General features: G+C 30.6%; 2 protein-coding genes and 1 long non-coding RNA gene across 3 annotated transcripts; 1 reads left to right on the top strand and 2 right to left on the bottom strand.

Annotated features, from left to right (window-relative positions):
• The first annotated feature begins 1401 nt into the window (after positions 1 to 1401).
• On the top strand, positions 1402 to 2788 carry LOC114292780 (uncharacterized). The gene is made up of 2 exons (XR_014356696.1): positions 1402 to 1855; positions 2384 to 2788. It is a non-coding gene; the product is annotated as an uncharacterized LOC114292780 (long non-coding RNA).
• A 10072-nt stretch (positions 2789 to 12860) lies between these two features.
• On the bottom strand, positions 12861 to 14456 carry LOC114315460 (UDP-glycosyltransferase 89B2). Its single transcript, XM_028262072.2, has one exon. It carries the CDS (start codon positions 14392 to 14394, stop codon positions 12967 to 12969), a length of 1428 nt encoding a protein of 475 aa, XP_028117873.2. The 5' UTR covers positions 14395 to 14456; the 3' UTR covers positions 12861 to 12966.
• Positions 14457 to 17348: 2892 nt separating this feature from the next.
• On the bottom strand, positions 17349 to 19172 carry LOC114315468 (uncharacterized). Its single transcript, XM_082908558.1, has 2 exons — positions 18389 to 19172; positions 17349 to 17524 (listed from the first exon to the last, which is right to left on the bottom strand). The coding sequence occupies exons 1-2, from the start codon at positions 19170 to 19172 to the stop codon at positions 17349 to 17351; spliced, it is 960 nt and encodes a 319-aa protein (XP_082764684.1).
• Between the last annotated feature and the right edge of the window lie 576 nt (positions 19173 to 19748).

Here is a 19748-nt window from a genome sequence, read left to right as displayed (position 1 = left end):
AAAATATTAATTTAAAAAAAATTAATTATTAAAATAATATGAATTTCTTATTTTGTCCTTTTTTTAAATCCATTAATAATACAAAAAGTACAATTATGACAATTGATATTTCTACAAAAATATACTATCAAAAGGTAATTTTGAAAAATTAATATTTTTAAAATGTAATAATTGTATTATAAAAAGAAATTAAATTCTGAAAATAGACTATTATTTTTAGATGGAAGAAGTTGTCGGCTTTCATTTGATGGGTTGAACACATCTTTTAATAATTGGGCCCTCACGCGAAAGGTATGCTAAAATGGACAACTTGTTATTGGCTGTTTGTCGATAGTTTTACATTGCAAAAATTTAAAGGCATAGTTACAGGTCAGTCTGATGAATTTAATTTTTAATAATAAATTTATTATTTTTAAAAAGTACAATTAAACTATTTATACTTTTTACATCATCATATTTCAATAACACTAATAAATTAAGAATAAATCAAAATTCACAAATAAAAGACAAAATATCCCAATTATTTATCATTTTAATAAATTTTTCAATATTATTACCAGTACTAATGAAATAATCATTTTACAGACACAAAACATATATTTAAAAAGTTTTTAAAAAATTTCATTATCAAAACGAGGGCTAAGTGTGTAAAAAAAATTCACTCATGACTTATGAGTAAATAAATCTGATTTGTAAGACTTATTGATATTATTTCAAATTTTAAAATTTTTCTTAATTTTTTAATAATTAATTTTTTCAACTTTTTAAAATTATTTTTACGTTATACACGGTTAACAATAATCAAACACTATTGTTAATTTAAATTTGGAGGGAGACATTTCTAATTTAAATTTTAGGGATTTATAAAAGTAATTGGCGACTAAAAAAACACGGGTTGAGCTGGCTCAAAAAAAATTTTAAAAAAAAATTTCCTTCTTTTTTTTTTAATTTTCTTTCTTTCTTTTCTTTCTTATTTTATATATATATATAATATAAGAATATAAGAATTGTTTGATTTTAAAATATATTATAATATTTTTCAGTAAAAAAAATATTAGGACAAATATTTAAGATAATTTAATATTTTTAATTTATAATTTTAGGACAAATATTAGGACCGATTTCAGATTTCGTTTTTCTGTCTCTCACTCTCTGACTCTCTCTCTCTCTCTTTCTGTCTCTCACCATCCATCTCCAGTACCACCTTCACCACTACTACAAACGCTATTCCACCCCCAAAAAAAGAGATAACTTGCTTTGGAAGAAAGTGAGAACAAGAGATAACTTTTATTCACCCAAAAAAAGATCTATAACTTGCTTTCCTATATAGTTTGATTTAGAAGAATATTTCCATGTTTAGTTGTAAGGAATTGCATTTGTTGATAATTAACTTTTGGAAGATCTTTTGTGGTGTATTGTATTATATTTTGATTTTCAATTTGGTAAAAGAAATGGAGCTGTATCATTTTCTATGGGTTGATTTACTTGGAAATACTTGTAATTTGTAAAATTTATTATTTTTTCTTTAGATAATATTTGTGAAATGATTTTCACACTTTTCTTTTAACCTTTCACAACGGGAGTGTGAGAGGCTAACGGGGGAGAGTGAATATAATTTCTCTAATATTATTATTCAATAGAATGTAGATCCATTGCAATATTTTGAATTTTATCAAGGTCAGTTTTGTGGTAATTGGCATTTGAGGCCACCTTTATTATCAATTCTAACTTGCTTTGGAATTTTCTGTTTCTATTTACAGCATTCATGGGCAATGTGCAGCAACTATGAAATCTCTGTTAAGAGTAACTATAACTTTGAAAAACCTTTCTTGCACCTTGCCAGGAAGCTTGCAGGGTAATGGAATAGTACATTGTTTGTTATTTTATTTTTTGTTTATTTATACTGGTGGAGTTGTAGACTATTAGATAAAGATAAGCAAGAAAACATCACAAATAATTATCTTTATCTTTGCAGGGGAACTCTCCAAAGGAACCTTTTGAATTAATATCATTAGAAAAATGAAAAAATAGTGTGATAAAAAATCCATCAAAGATAGTGTGATAATATCATTAGTTGCATCATGATGTAATGAAAAAATAGTGTGATAATATCATTAGTTGCATCTAGATTAGGTGCATTTAAACATATAAGAAAAATTTGATTAAAATATGAAAAAAAAAATCCACCAAAGATTAAAAAATACAAAAAACAAAATTTCGTAAACAAATTTCAAATTTTATTTTTTGGTGGTGGTGGTGGTGGTGGTTCACAGTTCTTAAATTTTTAACTTGTGGGGAACATTAGAGTCCAGGAATGAAAATTTATGAGTTGCTGTTAATGATCAATTTGTGGTGTTTCTTATCCCTTTGGTATTCTTTACAGGCACGAAGCTGAGCTTGCTGCAGCGGCTAGCCAGCCCCTTCCTGATGATGATGACGATGCATTTGACTAATGCTCATGACTTTAGCTTTTTGCTATCATTTTTCGTGCTCCTTTAGTTAATATGAGTTCTAAAAAAAAATTTCAACGCTATCGAAGGATTTGTGTATGAGAGGTGAATGTATCGCGGAGAAGAGACCATTTTAGTTATTCTTTAGCCATTGTTTGAAGTCTGGTTGTGGTTGTGCTTTGTGGTAGAATTCTTTAGGCTGCCATATGGATGTTTTGAGTCACTTCAAGTGTTTGCTTGAAGATTTTAAATTATGTATGGATTTAAATTATTGACGTTGGATTAGATTTGGACTGTATGGAATTTGTAATATATATAGAATTGGACGTTGAAGATTACTTTTTTGGATGCTTGGAACAGAAATGTGTGCACGTTGTTGAATGCTTTAATGGTTGATAACATATTTTGGTGTTGATAGATTATATTGTTTTATACAGGGTACAGGTTGTAATATAAATGAATACAGGTTGTTTACAATTTTTTTTTTTTTTCAAATTATTTGGCCACCAAATGTTTTGGTAGCCAAATAGGTAATCAAAAGTTTTGGCTACTAATAATTTAGTAGCAAAAACATAACCCAAAATGTTTTTGCCACCAAATAATTAGTAGCTAAAAGATTTGAGAATGAGAGAAAGAAACTATTGGCCACCAAATGTTTTGGTAGCCAAATAGGTAATCAAAAGTTTTGGCTACTAATAATTTAGTAGCAAAAACATAACCCAAAACGTTTTTGCCACCAAATAATTAGTAGCTAAAAGATTTGAGAATGAGAGAAAAAAACAATTGGCAACTAATACTTTAGTGGCGGAAACATAACTTTTGCCGACTAAACTAAGATTAGTAGCCAAATGTGTACTTTCGGCGACCAATTATTTAGTAGCTAAAAGTGATACCTTCCCCGACCACAACAAGTCAGTAGCCAAAAAGCCTCATTCGGCGACTAATACTTTAGTGGCGGAAACATACCTTTTGGCGACTAAACTAAGATTAGTAGCCAAATGTGTACACTTTCGGCGACCAAACAAATTTTAGTCGCCAATACTATCGCCGACAGGGTAAAGGCGACGAACTTAGCGACAAAAAATTTTGGTCGCTAAACACCTTCGGCGACTAAATAAGTGACTTTTGGCGACCAATATTTTGGTAGCCAAAAGTGACATTTCTTGTAGTGAGTGATTGTGCATTGTTGATTTTTCCCCATTTCTTCACTTTGTTTTTTCAGTTCTTTCTCTCAATTTTTTGGACTGAAACTTTTTCTTTCTCAATTTCTTTTTATTTTATTTATTGTATTTTTTATTATAAAATATCAATTGCGCTGAATCAATTCTCCACTATTTTTTCCATTTCTTTCTCTCAATTTTTTTTGACTGAATTTTTTTTTCTCTTTCTCAATTTCTTTTTAATTTATTATATTTTTTATTATGATATATCAATTTTGATTGACCAATTCTCCTTCTCTCAAACTCTTATTTGTGTTTGATATGTATTACTACCTAAAACTTTTTCTCCAATTTTCTCTCAATAAGAAGTTATATTATAAGATAAGGAAATTTTAAAATATTTTTAAATTAACAACAGAAAACATATAGGATAGCTATAAGATTATGCACGAGTAGCAAATAATTTTCAATTTATTTGTAATATCAGATAAGGTTCAATTTATTTGTTTATTTTTTATACTTATTGATTAACAAATTATTTGTAGATAATAAGAAGGTTTCAACAAATATTAAAATTGAAAAAATAATAATTTAAGATACCTTGAAAAATTATGTATGAGTGTAGTTTTAAATTTGATTCAGCAAATAAAAAATAAATTTATAGATAACAAGGAGGACACCAAAAGTTATTAAAATTAAAATTTCAATTTATTTGTTATATCAGATAAGGTTCAATTTATTTGTTTATTTTTTATACTTATTGATTAACAAATTATTTGTTGATAATAAGAAGGTTTCAATTGAAAAAATAATAATTTAAGATACCTTGAAAAATTATGTATGAGTATAGTTTTAAATTTGATTCAGCAAATAAAAAATAAATTTATAGATAACAAGGAGGACACCAAAAGTAATTAAAATTAAAAATAGATATTTAATTTTTTTTTTTGGTGATCTTTCTTTCCAGTTCTCTCTCAATTTCTTTTTATTTCTTTCATTTTTCTTTTTTCATGATATATAATAAAGTTATTAAAATTAAAAATAGATATTTAATTTTTTTCATGATGTTTCTCATAATTTTATGAATTCATAACGTATATATATATATATATTTTTTGGTGGTGAAAATTAGGAAATATTGTATATTTTTAAAAGATTTGTGTATATTATATTGTTCATATTTTTTGTTTGAAATATAAGTAAATGTTATATTACACATAGTTAGAAACATTTAGCTTGCATTACATTACACATATAATTCATATGTATATTATTATTAAAAAATATAATAAAAGAATAATATAATTTTTTGCTGAATTTGCACATGCATCGCATGTGCCTCAGCCGCTAGTATATATATATGCATACACGTGCTTCTTATAACTGTGTTAGGTGAAGTTCTATTGACTTTTAGTAAGGGAAATAGTATGTATATAACAATGTAAAGATTCATATTTTGTATTTATAAATATATTTATAACGACATAGTAAAGGTTATAGGTCTTTTATCATTAAGTGTTTAATCAATCAAAAGCTGGCACTTATCAGAGTATATCATTATGGATTGAATTATGAAAGATATATGAAGATCTCAAACATTTTTCATATACATATTGTGATAATGTTATGCATTATTTTAGTAATATTATATATTATTTATTTAAATATTTTTTAAACATAAAATGTATAATATTATCATAAAAATACATAATATTATAATTTTATTCTTAAATTGTAAATTTTTCATAATTTTATTTTAAAAATACGTAATATATTACAAGAATATATAATAAAGATGAATATGACGCATATTATAACAATACCATTCTAGTAACCCTAGCGAGCCTAAACTTTTAATGATGTCTAAAACCAAAGTATCAATAAAGATATTTTTTATATTTAAATAATATTTTTTTTTATTTTTTTTCCTAAAGTTCGTCTACAATCTTTATTAATTACTTATTTTGAATTGATTTTGTTGAACTAATGTCAACGAGCCCTATAGAATGTATTTAAAGCCCTCAAAATAAAAATTAATTGATAATTAAAAACTTATTCGATATCTAATAATGAATTAGTTTGGTATACATTAATATATTACTTTTTACAGAACTTAGAGGGGATGAGATTGGATAGATTCAAAATAATTAATAGTTTATACTAATAGTCAAGAAAATCTTTGAATGGTAGAGAAGAGGATTGCTCCTACTTTTATTACAAACTTGGTAGGTATCACTTCTAGGTTAATTTTTATGAAAATAGCATTTTATATTAATTGAAAAAGACATAAAATAAGTCGTATATGTATTTGGTGTAGCTTTCGGATAAATTATAAAAATAAAATAAAATCTCTTTAGTTAAATAAGTAGCCACATTTTTTGTGTAAATATTTAGGATCTCTTTAAAATTTATAATTTAGATTATATATATATTGTTGTGGGAATTGAATAATAATTATTTTAAATCAATTTTACAGTATAAAATTGAAAGCAAAACAGATTATGAAAAATAGGTTTTTATAATTCAATAAAACTATATATATACATATATAACAGAACAAGATGAATATGAAGATGAAGAAAAAAGATTCAGAAAATAGCCTGTGTGATTGTGAGAGGCACGTCACAAATGTTGTCCTAAAGTCGTTATATGTTCCCTCCATGCAAGTTTTAATAAACGACTCCAAGATACAACCCAAAACCTTTACAAGATTTGACACAATGCGCAGTTGCACCAGAAGAATTTGTTAAGAATATATCGATTGCCCAGAAATATGAAATTTAAAAATATAGTAAAGAGGAGAGAGAGAGAGAGAGAGAAACAGAGAACGTTATATCTTTTTTCTGAGTAAGAATCCTATTTAAATAAGCTATTTGGTAGCTGTTTGGAACAAACACACCCATTGTTTTGAAACCAAATATTTATTTAAAAATCAAACAAATAAGATGTTAAAAGAAATATAAAAATAAATAAATAAATAAAAATAAAAATAAAAATAATATAAAATGAAATACAAATAAACATAAATAAAGTTTTGAAACTTTTAGGAAATTTTCAACAATCCCTCACAAGATTCAAAACTTTGTAAAACGTCAAATAAATACAAAAATAATAATAATATGGGCAACACTAAAACCATACAATGGGTGTAGGTGTTTTTCAAACTTGAATCGCACTTATTATTGTTAACAGTTTCATTCTGAAAGAATCTTAGTAAACCAGGTCTTGAACTAATTCCCTTTTACCAGAATTCAACATGTTACACGTATGGTATGATACATAACTGTAGCACGGGTTAGCACTATTAGCAGCCATGTGCTCAATCTTGATTCTCATGAGAGTTTTAGGAAATAACCCTATTTCCATGATCGTGGCTTCACGACGCTCTCACTTAGGTGAATCCTCCAAAGATAGAAGTGACGGATGTCTATCTTGCGAGAGTATGCCCACCTCGGATTCATTTAGAGTAAATATTCTTCCTTAACCATCACATTTACATCAGCATTGATATCTTAGGGATGAGCAGGAGAATATAAATAATAAGTTTAATAAAGTCTCCTTCTTTAAAGTGTTGGAATACGAGTCACACTATAAAGATTGTTCCTACCCATTGAACTTCCTTCATGGGATCTCCAATCACAGAAGTCGGGTTACTTCCTTAGTTAACTCCTTATGGGCTTAGACCCATCCCCTTCAATAAATCTAAGACTACACTCTTAGATAAACCTTTTGTTAACTGATCAGCAATATTCTTTTCAGATTTCAAAAAATTCAAAAATACAACATTTTTATTCACCAACTTTTTATAGATTTATACCTCACTTGCATATGCCTATTCATCTTTTTATTAGTATGTGCTTGTCTCACAAGTTCTATTACAGCTCTATTGTCACAATATATGGAAATAGTAGGTATAGGATTTTCCACAAGTGAAATATCAAGGAGTAAATTTTTAATTCACTCAGCTTCAGTACACGTAGTATCTAAGGTTATAAGTTTTGATTCTGCTGTTTTTCTAGAGATAACGGTTTGTTTTTTAGAACCCCAAGATATTGCTACTCCACCTAACATAAATATATACCCAATAGTAGACTTAACATCTAAGTTATCTGTTATCCAATTAGCGTCGCTATAACCTTCTACCACATTAGGAAAACCACTAAAGCAAAGTGAATAATCTAGAGTTTCTCTTATATATTTAAATACTCTTTCTACAGCAATCCAATGATCTTTACTAGGATTATGAGTATGTCTACTTAATCTCCCAACAGTATAGGCAATATCAGGTCTAGTCTTACTAGCAATATAGAGAAGTGATCCAATAATTTAAGAATATCTAAGTTGAGATACAGGTATACCATTATTTCTCTTCAAATTCATTCTAGGATCAAAAGGAGTTGAAACAGGCTTGAGATTATAAAAATCAAACTTTTTTAATATTTTTTTCTAGGATTCTAGATTGATTCAATGTAATACCTTTGGTTGTCTTTTCTGATTTCATACCCAAAATTATATAAACTTTTCCTAAATCTTTCATATCAAATTTTGAAAATAAATAAGATTTCACATTTTTAATAATTTCTAAATTTGTTCCAAATAATAAGATATCATCAACATATAAACACAAAATAATACATTCTCCATTATCTTCTTTATAGTATACACATCTATCATGTTCATTGATCTTAAAACCAAATTCTAGAATTATCTTATCAAATTTTTCATGCCACTATTTAGAAGTTTGCTTAAGTCCATACAAAGATTTAACCAACTTGCAAACTTTATGTTCTTGTCCTTTAACCACAAAACCTTCAAGTTGCTCCATATAAATTTCTTCATCTAAATCTCCATTCAAAAAAGCAGTTTTAATATCCATTTGATGAATTTCTAAATTATAAATGGATGCTAGAGTAATTAAGATTTTAATGGTTGTAATCCTAGAAACATGTGAATAGGTATCGAAATAATCTATTCTTTTCTTTTGTGTAAATCCGTTGGCTACTAATCTGGCCTTATATTTATCTATACTTCCATCAAGTTTTAATTTCTTCCTAAATATCCGTTTGCAACCGATAGCTTTACTCCCAGGAGGTAGATTAGTCAACTCCCAAGTATTATTTTGAAGTATAGATTCAAACTCACTATTAATGGTTTCCTTTCAAAATGATGCATCTAAAGATGACATAGCTTCTATAAAAGTATTTGGTCCTCCTTCAGTTAAAAAAGTATAAAAATCATCTCCAAAGGTTTTCTCTATTCTAGTTCTCTTACTTCTTCTAGATTCTATGTTTAGATGTTCAAAATCATCTCTCAAAGGAATAACACTAGTATTAGTAGTAGAAGTTTTATTTACAACCCGATTTGATATCCTAGTTTTATATGGAAAAAATATCTTCAAAAAATGTAGCTTCACGAGATTCAATTATTGTATTATTTATAATTTCACTAATTTCATAATTTATTACTAGAAATCTATTAGCACTACTATTTTGAGCATATCCTAAAAAAACGGTATCGACAGTTTTAGGTCCTATTTTCTTACGTTTAGGTTCTGGAATTGCTACTTTTGCTAAACACCCCCACACTTTCAACGTTTTAAGATTAGGTACTAGTTTTTTTCCAGATTTCATAAGGTGTTTTATCTTTATTATTCATAATTACTCTATTTAATATAGCACAAGCAGTGAGCATCGCTTCCCTCCACAAACTCTCCGATAAACCAAAACTAATAAGCATTGTATTTATCATATCCATTAGAGTTCTATTTTTCCTTTTAGCTATCCCATTAGATTGTGGAGAATAAGGTAGGGTTACTTCATGAATAATTCCATGTTCTTCACAAAAAGTACTAAGGGTACCTACATTATATTCGCCTCCTCTATCAGATCTAAGTTTCTTAATCTTTCTTTCTAATTGATTTTCTACTTCAGCTTTATAAATTTTAAATTTACTAAAAACTTCATCTTTGGTTTTAATTAAATATAAGTAACAAAACTTAGAGCAATCATCTATAAACGTTACAAAATATTTATTTCCTACTCTAGTTGGTAGTCTATTAGAATCGCAAACGTCACTATGTATAAGGTCTAAGAGTTGTGAATTTTTTTCTACAGATTTATAAGATTTCTTAGGTTGTTTTGCTTGCACACATATTTCACATTTGCGTTTAACATCAATAAATGATTTAGGTATTAATTCTAAATCCATCATTTTCCTAATTTTCCTTAAATTCACATGTCCAAGTCTTCTATACCACAAATCACAAACTTCAATATTCAAAATATTATGAGAGATATAATTAACTTTAAAAGATACATTCAACTTAAATAAACCATCACATACAAAACTTTTACCAATAAAGATATCATTTTTACTTATTACAATTTTATTCGATTCCATTACAATTTTGTAACCTAACTGTACTAAACACAATCCACTAATAAGATTTTTTCTAACTTCAGGAACATATCGCACATCTCTCAAAGTTAAGATTTTTCCAGAAGACATCTTCAATCTCCAATGCCAAGTATTGGTGCAATTAATCCATTTCCTAAAGTTACACTTCCTCCACTTGATTTCTGGAAAGTTTTAAAATAACCACAATCAAAACACACATGTATATTAGCTCTAGAATCTAGCCACCAATCTTGATATTCAAAAGTAGAATTAATTTTAGGATTATACCTAAAAGATGGTCCTGCAATTTCTTCTTTCTCCAAAATCATATTTACTTGAGCATTATGACCTTGATTTCTTTACTTATTGTTGAACCTTGGTTTATACTCATCAGTCTTCTTAAAAAAACAATCCTTAGCATAATGATTGGTTCTTCCACATACATAGCACAACCTTTTGCCACTCCCTTGTCCCTTAAAATTATTAGCATTGGCTTGGTAGTGGTTATTATGGTATTTTCCATTTTGACCTCTAAATTTAAACTTAAGGTTGTTCTTGAAAATTTTACCATTAGGTCGAAAGTTATTTCTGTTGCTGGAGCTATTCTTATTCTCATTCTCCACCACATTTACCTTAGGCGTTTTCTCTTTTCCAGTTTCTAGATTTGATCTATGCTTCTCTTCCACCCTAAGTGTATTGATTAGTTGAGGTAATGACAGATCTCCTTGTTTGTGCCTAAGATGCTTAGTAAAGTCATTCCAAGATGGAGGTAATTTATCGATAAGGCAAGACACTTTAAACTCCTCACTAAAAGCTATCCCTTTCTTTTCTACTTTTCCAAGTAGTTCTTGAAACTCATGAATGTGGTCTCCTACAAGTATGTCATCTTTCATTTTATAACCATTAAAATTAAAGACAATGAACCTCTCAATACCAGCATCTACAGTTCCATATTCAGCCTCTAAGGTTTTCCATAGTTCTTTTGTAGTTGAGGTGGTTGACTGATACACATCATATAAATGGTCAGACAACACACTAAGGATTCTGTTATAACAATGAAATTCGATTTATTCGGGTGACAACCAAGATCCAACAAAATCCCAATCTTCTATGGCAGACATAAGATCCAACACGGTCAACCAATATTTTGTTTGCTTTTGTCATCTTTCAAAATTGTTACCATTAAATTTTTCAGGTTTTACACTAACAGTTTCTTCTAAATTAGTTATTTTAAATATTTAAAGAACAAGAGAGCAAAAGAGTATCTTAATCTGTGATAACAATAAAACAAATACTAATGTTATTGAAAGTGTAAATTTAATTACCAACTATTTAAGGATAGATATAAAAAAAAAAGGTGACAGATTTTGATACCGATCAATTTAAACAAAATAATACTAATCAAATATCATGAATTGTATAAAATGCTCTATAACTCAGAAAACTACACAATAATAATGTCATACTGATCAAATTTAAACAAAATAATAATAATAATAATAAATACTCAAGCCAAACAAGTTTTGTAGCCCCCAAATAAATAAATAGAATTATAACAATAATAAAATACCACCCAAAAAAATCAACAAGTCAGTGATCTATTTGCAAAAAAAAAAAATCCAAGTCAAATACACATTTTTCTTGTCGGCTATTTTACTCCTGCCAATTGGATTATGTAACTTTTCTATGGAGATTGATGTAAACAAGAGTGTTTTTCAATTATGAAAAATAACAAATGAGTGAAAGAGTGAAAAAATAGTTATATTTTTTTTCCTGAACGCAGTTTCTCAGAAATCAAACAAATAAACACCCAAGTCAAACAAAACAACGAAACAATGGAACGGCATTTGATTACTACGTCATAGTTTTTTCCCTTTTTTAATAATAAAAAAAAATGATAGCTGACTTTAGATTATTGTGAGAATTGAATAATTATTATTTTAAATCTATAGAAAAAAATTGAAAGCAAAACAGATTTTGAAAAATAGGTTTTTACAATTTAATAAAACTATATATATACATATATAACAGAAGAAGATGAAGATGAAGATGAAGATGAAGAAAAAGGGTTCAGAAAATAGCCTGTGTGATTATGAGAGGCACGTACTAGACGCTGTCCTAAAATCATTATGCACTCCCTCCGTGCAGGTTTTAATGATCGCAAAATACAACCCAAAACCTTTACAACATCTAACACAATGCACAGTTGCACCAGAAGAATTTGCCAAGAATATATCAATTGCCTAGAAATATGAAATATAAAAATACAGTAAAGAGGAGAGAGAGAAAACAGAGAACGTTATATCTTTTTTCTGAGTAAGAGTCCTATTTAAATAGGCTATTTGCTATCTGTTTGGAACAAAAACACCCTTTGTTTTGAAACCAAATATTTATTTAAAAATCAAACAAAGAAGATGTTAAAAGAAACATATAAATAAATAAATAAATACAAATATAAATATAAATATAAATAATATAAAATAAAATATAAATAAATACAAAATAAAGTTTTGAAACTTTTAGGAAATTTTCAACATATATAGTAGTAGTTATTTGCTCATCCAATGAGTTTGATTTTGATTTTAATTTAAAAATATACCTATATTGTGTGCCGCTCAATTGGTAGATAGTTCTCAAATTAAAAGTATGGATTTGAATCCCATTTATTTTTGGAAATGAAAAAAACAAAAGAGGGAGGATCCCTTGTATTCAAAAAGTTTTAATTTAAAACTATAATCAAATAATATTAATATTTTTTTTAATAATAAATCAAATAAATATCAAATACGTCAAGAATTTAAAATATGATACCAAGATTTATCAAAATACAAAAAGATAAATATGAGAAGCATCCTGAAGATATCATATCAAGCTTTGTATTATTTAAAGATGTCTTTCTTTTACCAACAGATGAATTTTTATGTGGACACTGGGTTTGATTGAGACATCAAAAACACTTCTCATGAATAGCCTGAGGAAAGACTCCTAATTAATTCATCCAAATCTTTGGTTGAATTTCCACCTTCTTTAATGGTATCCAATGCTGCATCACGCAACTTCATGGCTCTAACCATTTCGTCCCGGTTTTTGCCCACGGCTTTCGCTAATGACCGAGCCAATTCATCCGAGTTTGGAACAGCTTGAGCACCCTCACAAGCCCTAGATGCCACTCTAAGTTGATCTACTAACAATGTAGCATTTGTAAACTGGTCAGCCCCCATGGGCCAAGCTAGCATTGGCACTCCCGCGAATATTGCCTCCAACACCGAGTTCCACCCGCAGTGAGTCAAGAATGCACCAACAGCTCGGTGACTCAATATCAATACTTGCGGAGCCCACCCTCTTATCAGAAGTCCTCTTTTAGCCACACGATCTTTGAACCCACATGGAATCACACCATACTGTCCCTCCACGTGTCCCTTTGTTGGCTCCTTGATGCACCATATAAACTTAACCCCACTTTTCTCCAACCCCAGTGCTAGCTCCTCCATTTGCTTGTTTGATAACACTGCCTGACTCCCAAAGCACACGTACACAACCGTGCGATCTTCACACGTGTCGAGCCAAGACAGCACATCGCTTGGCAATACAGAGCTGGACCCACCTCTCTCTATTGGGCTAGATTGATCATTAACAGGAGGAGGGACTAACGGCCCAACAGCCCATACCCGATCATGGCCCAATACCTCCATTAGATGGTCCAGATAAACCCGTTCCAACTCACTAAACGAGTTAAACACGAGTCCCCAACTCGCCATGTTAGACTCAAACCCATCTTTGATGAATTCCGAAACTGGGTCTCCTTCAACGTAGTAACGATACAGGGGAGAGAGCTGCCACCAAGGGTAAATCGGGGAATTCGGCACTTTTGCGAATGAAATCAGAGGGTTGTCATCGTTGGGATCATCTCTCTTTGGTAGGTCACGCCACATGGAATCAGCAACAGACAAGGCCATAGCGCCGGAAGGAAAGAACGCGAGGCGGCGGATGCTGAGCTGGCAAGCGAGGTGGTGGGTCCACCCCAAGAACATGTCGGAGATGATGGCCACTGGCGGCGAAGGGTGGTTCTGAAACCAATTTAGGAGAGGATTGTAGAGCTCACCCATGGCGGGAATCATAGCACGAAAGCCGTTTGGGGGCATGTCTTTGACATTCTCTACGCCGGAGGGGATGGAAGGGTGCGCAGGGAAAGGCAAGATGAGAGTTTGGATTGTAGGATTTTTGGAGAGAAGTGGGTTTAGAAGAGAGAGGTTTTTGGAGGTGATGAGTATGGTGATTGTTAGGCCACGAGAGGCTAGTTGATGGGTTAGGTCAAGAAGTGGTATCATGTGCCCCTGCGCAGGAAAAGGAAATACCAGGACATGTGTGCCATCTCCGGCGGTTGTCATGGCGGTGTATTGAATAAAGAGAAGGGGATTTACTGAGAGAGAGAAAGAGTCTTGCAGTAGTTGAAGTGGGAACTTTGGGCATTTTATAGTACTTAACTTCTTTGTTTGTTTGTTTGTGTTTTTTTTTTTTTTTTTTTTTTTTTTTTTTTTGGCATTTATAATAAGATAAATTATAAATACATTTTTATGTTTGATTAAAATATGAATTGTCTCTTTAATTTTAAAAATTACATTTTATCTTTGATATTTTTAATTTTATAACCAATTGTCTCTTTTATTAATTAATCATCAAGTCAATTAATATTTTTTTAATTATATTAAAAATATATTTTAATTAATAATTTAAATAATTTTATTATTATATAAGATAATAATTATAGATTTTATTTTTTATTTAATTCTGTTTCTAATACCTATTTGTAATTTACCTTTATAATATGTATAGGTGGAAGTGGGCGCCTCTTTGGGCATTTTATATTATTATTTTTTTCTTCTTCTTCTCCTCCTCCTTCTTCTTCTTATTATTATTATTATGGCATTTTATAATATGTAAGTAGAAAGTTCATAGGGCATTTTAAAGGTTATTTGAAAGATTTAAATAAGTGTATTTTTTAATTTTTTATGAAAAGACATATAAAAAAAATAGAAAAATGATGTGACTCAAAAAAGATTAAAAAAAATAAAAAAGTGTACTTATATAGGGTCCATTTGGGAAGATCATTTGGATTAAAATAGTCATATAAGACAAAATAAACTATTTTAGCCAAATAAGATAAAATATCACATGCAATCTATAATCATTTTATTTTTTTCTCTCACAAAAGTCAAAAATGCCAAAAACCTATCCCATACAAAACTTTTTAACCCCTACCTAAAATAGCCAAAAATCAATCCACATCTCAAACGAAGGCATAGTGTACCCCAAACTAAGAGCATCTCCAATGGATGGCTAAATTAGCTGCTGAAGCCATAATATAGCAGCTTGGGCAATCTTGGCTTCTCCAATGGCATGCTATAATAGCTGCCAAATTTGGCAGCTACTTTGGCAGCTGCCAAATCTGCCAAGTCACCCAAAATTAACTGTTTTCTCTCTTCCCTCCTTCCCTTCTTCCCTTTCGGTTGGGATTTTCCAGATTCATCAATATTCATGAAGTTTTATTCATCAATATTCATCAAATTCATCAATATTCAAGAAGAGTGAACAAGAATTCATCAATATTCATCAATATTCCAGAATTCATCAATATTCAGCAAATTCATCAAATTCATACCAAAAACAGATTTAAAAAGATTTCATCAAATTCATCAAATTCATACCAGAATTCATCAATATTCAATAACAGGTTTAAAAAATTTCAGGAAACGAACATAAATAATCTCAAATTAATTTCTCAAATAATCCATTATAAAGGAAGTTGTTTGCCAACTAGTGTATTATTTAATTCTGTTTCCCAGACCCCCCCTCTCAGAGAAGAAAAAAGTTAGGGCATTCGTCGTCAGAGCTCCCATCGCCGGTCTCTCCCCTCCGACAACCACCAATCACCACCGTCGTCGTCGTCGTCGTCGTCTCTCTCTTCATACAAGTTACCCTCCCTTCCCCTCTCTCTCTCTCTATGTATATATATAAATATATACGAATTTTTTTTGCTGCAAATTTGCAGGAGATCGGGGCTGAAGAATTGAAGCAGGTTGGAAATGGTGAGAAGTGTGAACAGTCATTTCAAATAATCCAAAGAAAAATACCTGGATTTGATGGGGGGCTACGGCTTCGATCTGAAGAGGGTTGAAGATGAAGGTTGAAAAGGGTTGGAAGTTCATCCGAAGCTGATCCGAAGTTCACTGATCTAAAGCTGATCCGAAGTTCATCTTCATCCGAAGCTCTCTCTCTCTCTGATCTTCACTCATCCGAAGCTCTGATCTTCCCTCTAACCTTCCCTCTTCCCTCTGATCTTCACTCATCCGAAGCTCGCTCTCTCTCTCTCTCTCTCTCTCTCTCTCTCAAGTTTCGAAGCTCTCAAATTGTTAAGAGTAGATCTCTCAAATTGTTAAGAGTAGATCTGGAAACTTTCCTAAAGTTTATCGAACTTCGAAGACCAGATTTTTCCACATGATTGATCTCAGCCGTTGATTAATAACAATCCAACGGCTGAGATCCAAGTGTGTTACTTTATTCATTAAAAAAAATAAAAATTACATAAAAACATAATTGAAACATAAATAAAAAAAACGGCTCTTTTTTATGTTAAAACAACTATAAAAAAAAAACGACTCTTTTTTTTTCTATAAATACAAACCTTCTCTGCTCTCTTTTTACTCAGTTTCATTTCACAACAAACTTTCTAAATTACATTTTTATTTATATTTTCTTTACACAATCGGTATGGAAGGTTCATCAAAAATAAAGAGAGGAAAATCATTCACCATTGCTGAAGATATGACACTTTGTAAAGCTTGGTGTCACATTTCTGAAGATCCAATTGTTGGCAATTCACAATCTTATACTCACTTTTGGGGGAGAATTTATGAAAATTATTGCTCCATTCAAAATGATCAGTCAAGAACACAAGTTTCTATCCAATCTCGATGGGGTACAATCATGAAATGTTCTAACAAATTTCGTGAATGTTTAGCGCAAGTCGAAAATCTACACCCAAATGGGATGTCTCAAGTTGATCTAGTAAGATTTCATCTTCATTTATTACGTTAGTTTTTTATTTTATTTTATTTTGTCTCATATAAAAATTAAATAATTACTTAATTCAATATTGATACATATTTTATTTTATCTAGTAAGATCTCATATTTTATTTTATTTTATTGATACTTACTTAATTCAATGTTGATACAGATGCTTCAAGCAAAACTTTTATACCATCAAGATGAAAAGAAACATTTTGCTTTTGAACATTGTTGGTCAATCTTGCAAAATAATATCAGGTGGCAAGATGTAACTCCTACAAATACGGTGAAGTCAAGGATACATACACCATTTTCCCCTGATTCAGCTCTGATTCCCCGACGGATAATTGCATTTCTCTTGAAGATGACACCAGTCCAAGTGTTGGTAACAATCCAACTGTTGGTGAGGGCAGTGTCTCTGCAAGGGGTAAAAGGCCAATGGGTAGGAAATCTGCAAAATAACTATTTCGGAGAAATCAAGTCATTGAAACTGAAGTCCAAAAAATGAGTACACAATTAGACACATTTAACCACCACCTTGCTGAGAAAGAAAAGAAAAAAGAAGAAAGAGAAGAAAAAAGGATTCAAGCACTACAGCAGATGAAAGAACTTGAGATGCAAAAACATGAGTTTGAGATGAGAAAGGAAGAACACCAAATAATGACTACGGACGTTTCTCATTTGGACTCTCAGATGAAAGCGTATTACACAATGCGAAAAAATGAGATTTTCGCCAAGTGGTCCTCAAATGTGAGCAGCCCAAATTTTATTTCCCCCTACCTCCTGATGAATAATTACGGGACAATGTATTTTTTAAATTTACAATATCATTTGATGTAATTGTTAGTCTTTATTTGCAATGTAATTTTTATTTTGTAATGAAATTTCAAGTTTCGTTTTTATTTTTGAGTATTTTGTACTTCACAATGTAATATTATTTTTTCAATGTATAATGTTCACTAATTTGTATTATAATTTAATATTTTCAATAAAGTATAATGCAAAAAAATAAATATATTTTTTCAAATGAAGGCAATAAAAAGATAAAATATATTAGAATAAAAAGACATTGTAAAATAAAAAGACATTAAATGAAGAACATTTTATTAGAATAAAAAGACATTAACTGACATTAACTGTCATTAAAAAGATAAAATGCAAACTTAATCTAACTCTCCAACTCGGGACCACAAGTGTTCAATTAGATCATTACGAATTACATTATGGGCTTCAATAGATCTAATCCTTTGCCGATTCAACATAAATTGAGCATACTCCTCATTCGGATCGCATGACACTTGACAGCCCAAATTACTGGTATCAGTCTCAAGTTGTGCTGCACTGCGTTCATTTTCTGGAATATCACGCTCGTCTTCAATGATCACGTTGTGCAAAATAATGCACGTCTTCATGATGTAGTACAGATCCTCATCACTCCAACCTCTAGCTGGCATGCTGACAATATTAAATCGTGCTTGGAGCACTCCAAATGCCCTTTCGACATCTTTCCGACATGCCTCCTGCATCCTCGCAAATAGTTGTCTCTTTGCGCCTTGAGGTTGAGATATTGTTTTCACAATCATTGCCCAACGAAGATAGATACCATCAGCAAGATAATACCCCATGGTGTATACGTGATTATTGATGGTGTAGTTGGCAGTAAGGACACGTCCTCTAGTTAATTCAGCAAATAAAGGCGACCTGTCAAGAACAGTAATATCATTTAGAGAGCTAGGCATGCTAAAGAAAGCATACCAAATCCACAAGTCATAGGAGGCAACTGCCTCAAGTACAACTGTTGGTTTGTGATAGTGTCTAGTGTAAGCACCGGTTTGGGCACTTGGACATTTATCCCAACGCCAGTGCATACAATCCAAACTCCCTAACATTCCAGAAAACCAGCGTTGCTCTCCCTCTTGCAATAATCTGGCGACATCTGCTTCATTTGGAGATCTTAAGTAAACGACTTCATAGGTAGCAACAATTGATCTGGTAAAAAAATTTAAGGCGGCAATTGCAGTACTTTCGCTGATTCTAATGTACTCGTCTACAACATCAGTAGGCACGCCGTATTGGAGGATCCGAAGTGCTACAGTCATCTTCTGTATACCGGATAATCAAGGAGCACCAGTGGCATCACGGGTTTAGATGAAGTACTCATTCACTTGTTGAATATCGTGTAAGATACTAACAAACAATGACCGCCTCATTCGAAAACGTCTTCGGAAATATTCTTTTGGATAGACAGGATTATCTGCAAAATAATCTCTATAAATTTGTTCGTCGCCTTTGACCTTCTCACGATTAATGTATCGACGACCACTTGTGGAACCAACACGTCTGGTTTGTTGGTTTAGACTTAAGATCTGTAATCTTTATTGTTGCGCTGTGAATAGTTGCATCATGATGATATCATCATCAGATGATGAAGATTCATCAAAATCTCCATTTAATATGGCTTTACTCAAATTGTTCATTGTAGGTGGATGGGTGAGTAAGTGAATATAAAAATTGTAGAAAATCTTCTTGGTAGGTACAGAGAGTTTTGAAGATATGAAAATAATAAGTAGGTGAATATGAAAATTGTAGAATACCTTATGTTATATTTATAGAGAAAATTGTGGGTGTGTGAATGATGGATGGTTATTGGGTGGGTGGATGAATAATGGATGGTT

This window comes from Camellia sinensis, chromosome 15 (assembly GCF_055761805.1).
Source record: "Camellia sinensis isolate YWXY chromosome 15, ASM5576180v1, whole genome shotgun sequence".
Taxonomy (NCBI): domain Eukaryota; kingdom Viridiplantae; phylum Streptophyta; class Magnoliopsida; order Ericales; family Theaceae; genus Camellia; species Camellia sinensis.
This window is presented reverse-complemented; position numbering and strand designations above follow the sequence as displayed.

Coding starts and splice junctions, on each gene's coding strand:
- LOC114315460 (XM_028262072.2), bottom strand. CDS start 14,394: ATGACAACCGCCGGAGATGGCACACATGTCCTGGTATTTCCTTTTCCT.
- LOC114315468 (XM_082908558.1), bottom strand. CDS start 19,172: ATGACTGTAGCACTTCGGATCCTCCAATACGGCGTGCCTACTGATGTT. Junction 17,525..18,388: donor ACAACTTGAGACTGATACCA/GTAATTTGGGCT, acceptor GTTATTTTGCAG/ATTTCCTACCCATTGGCCTT.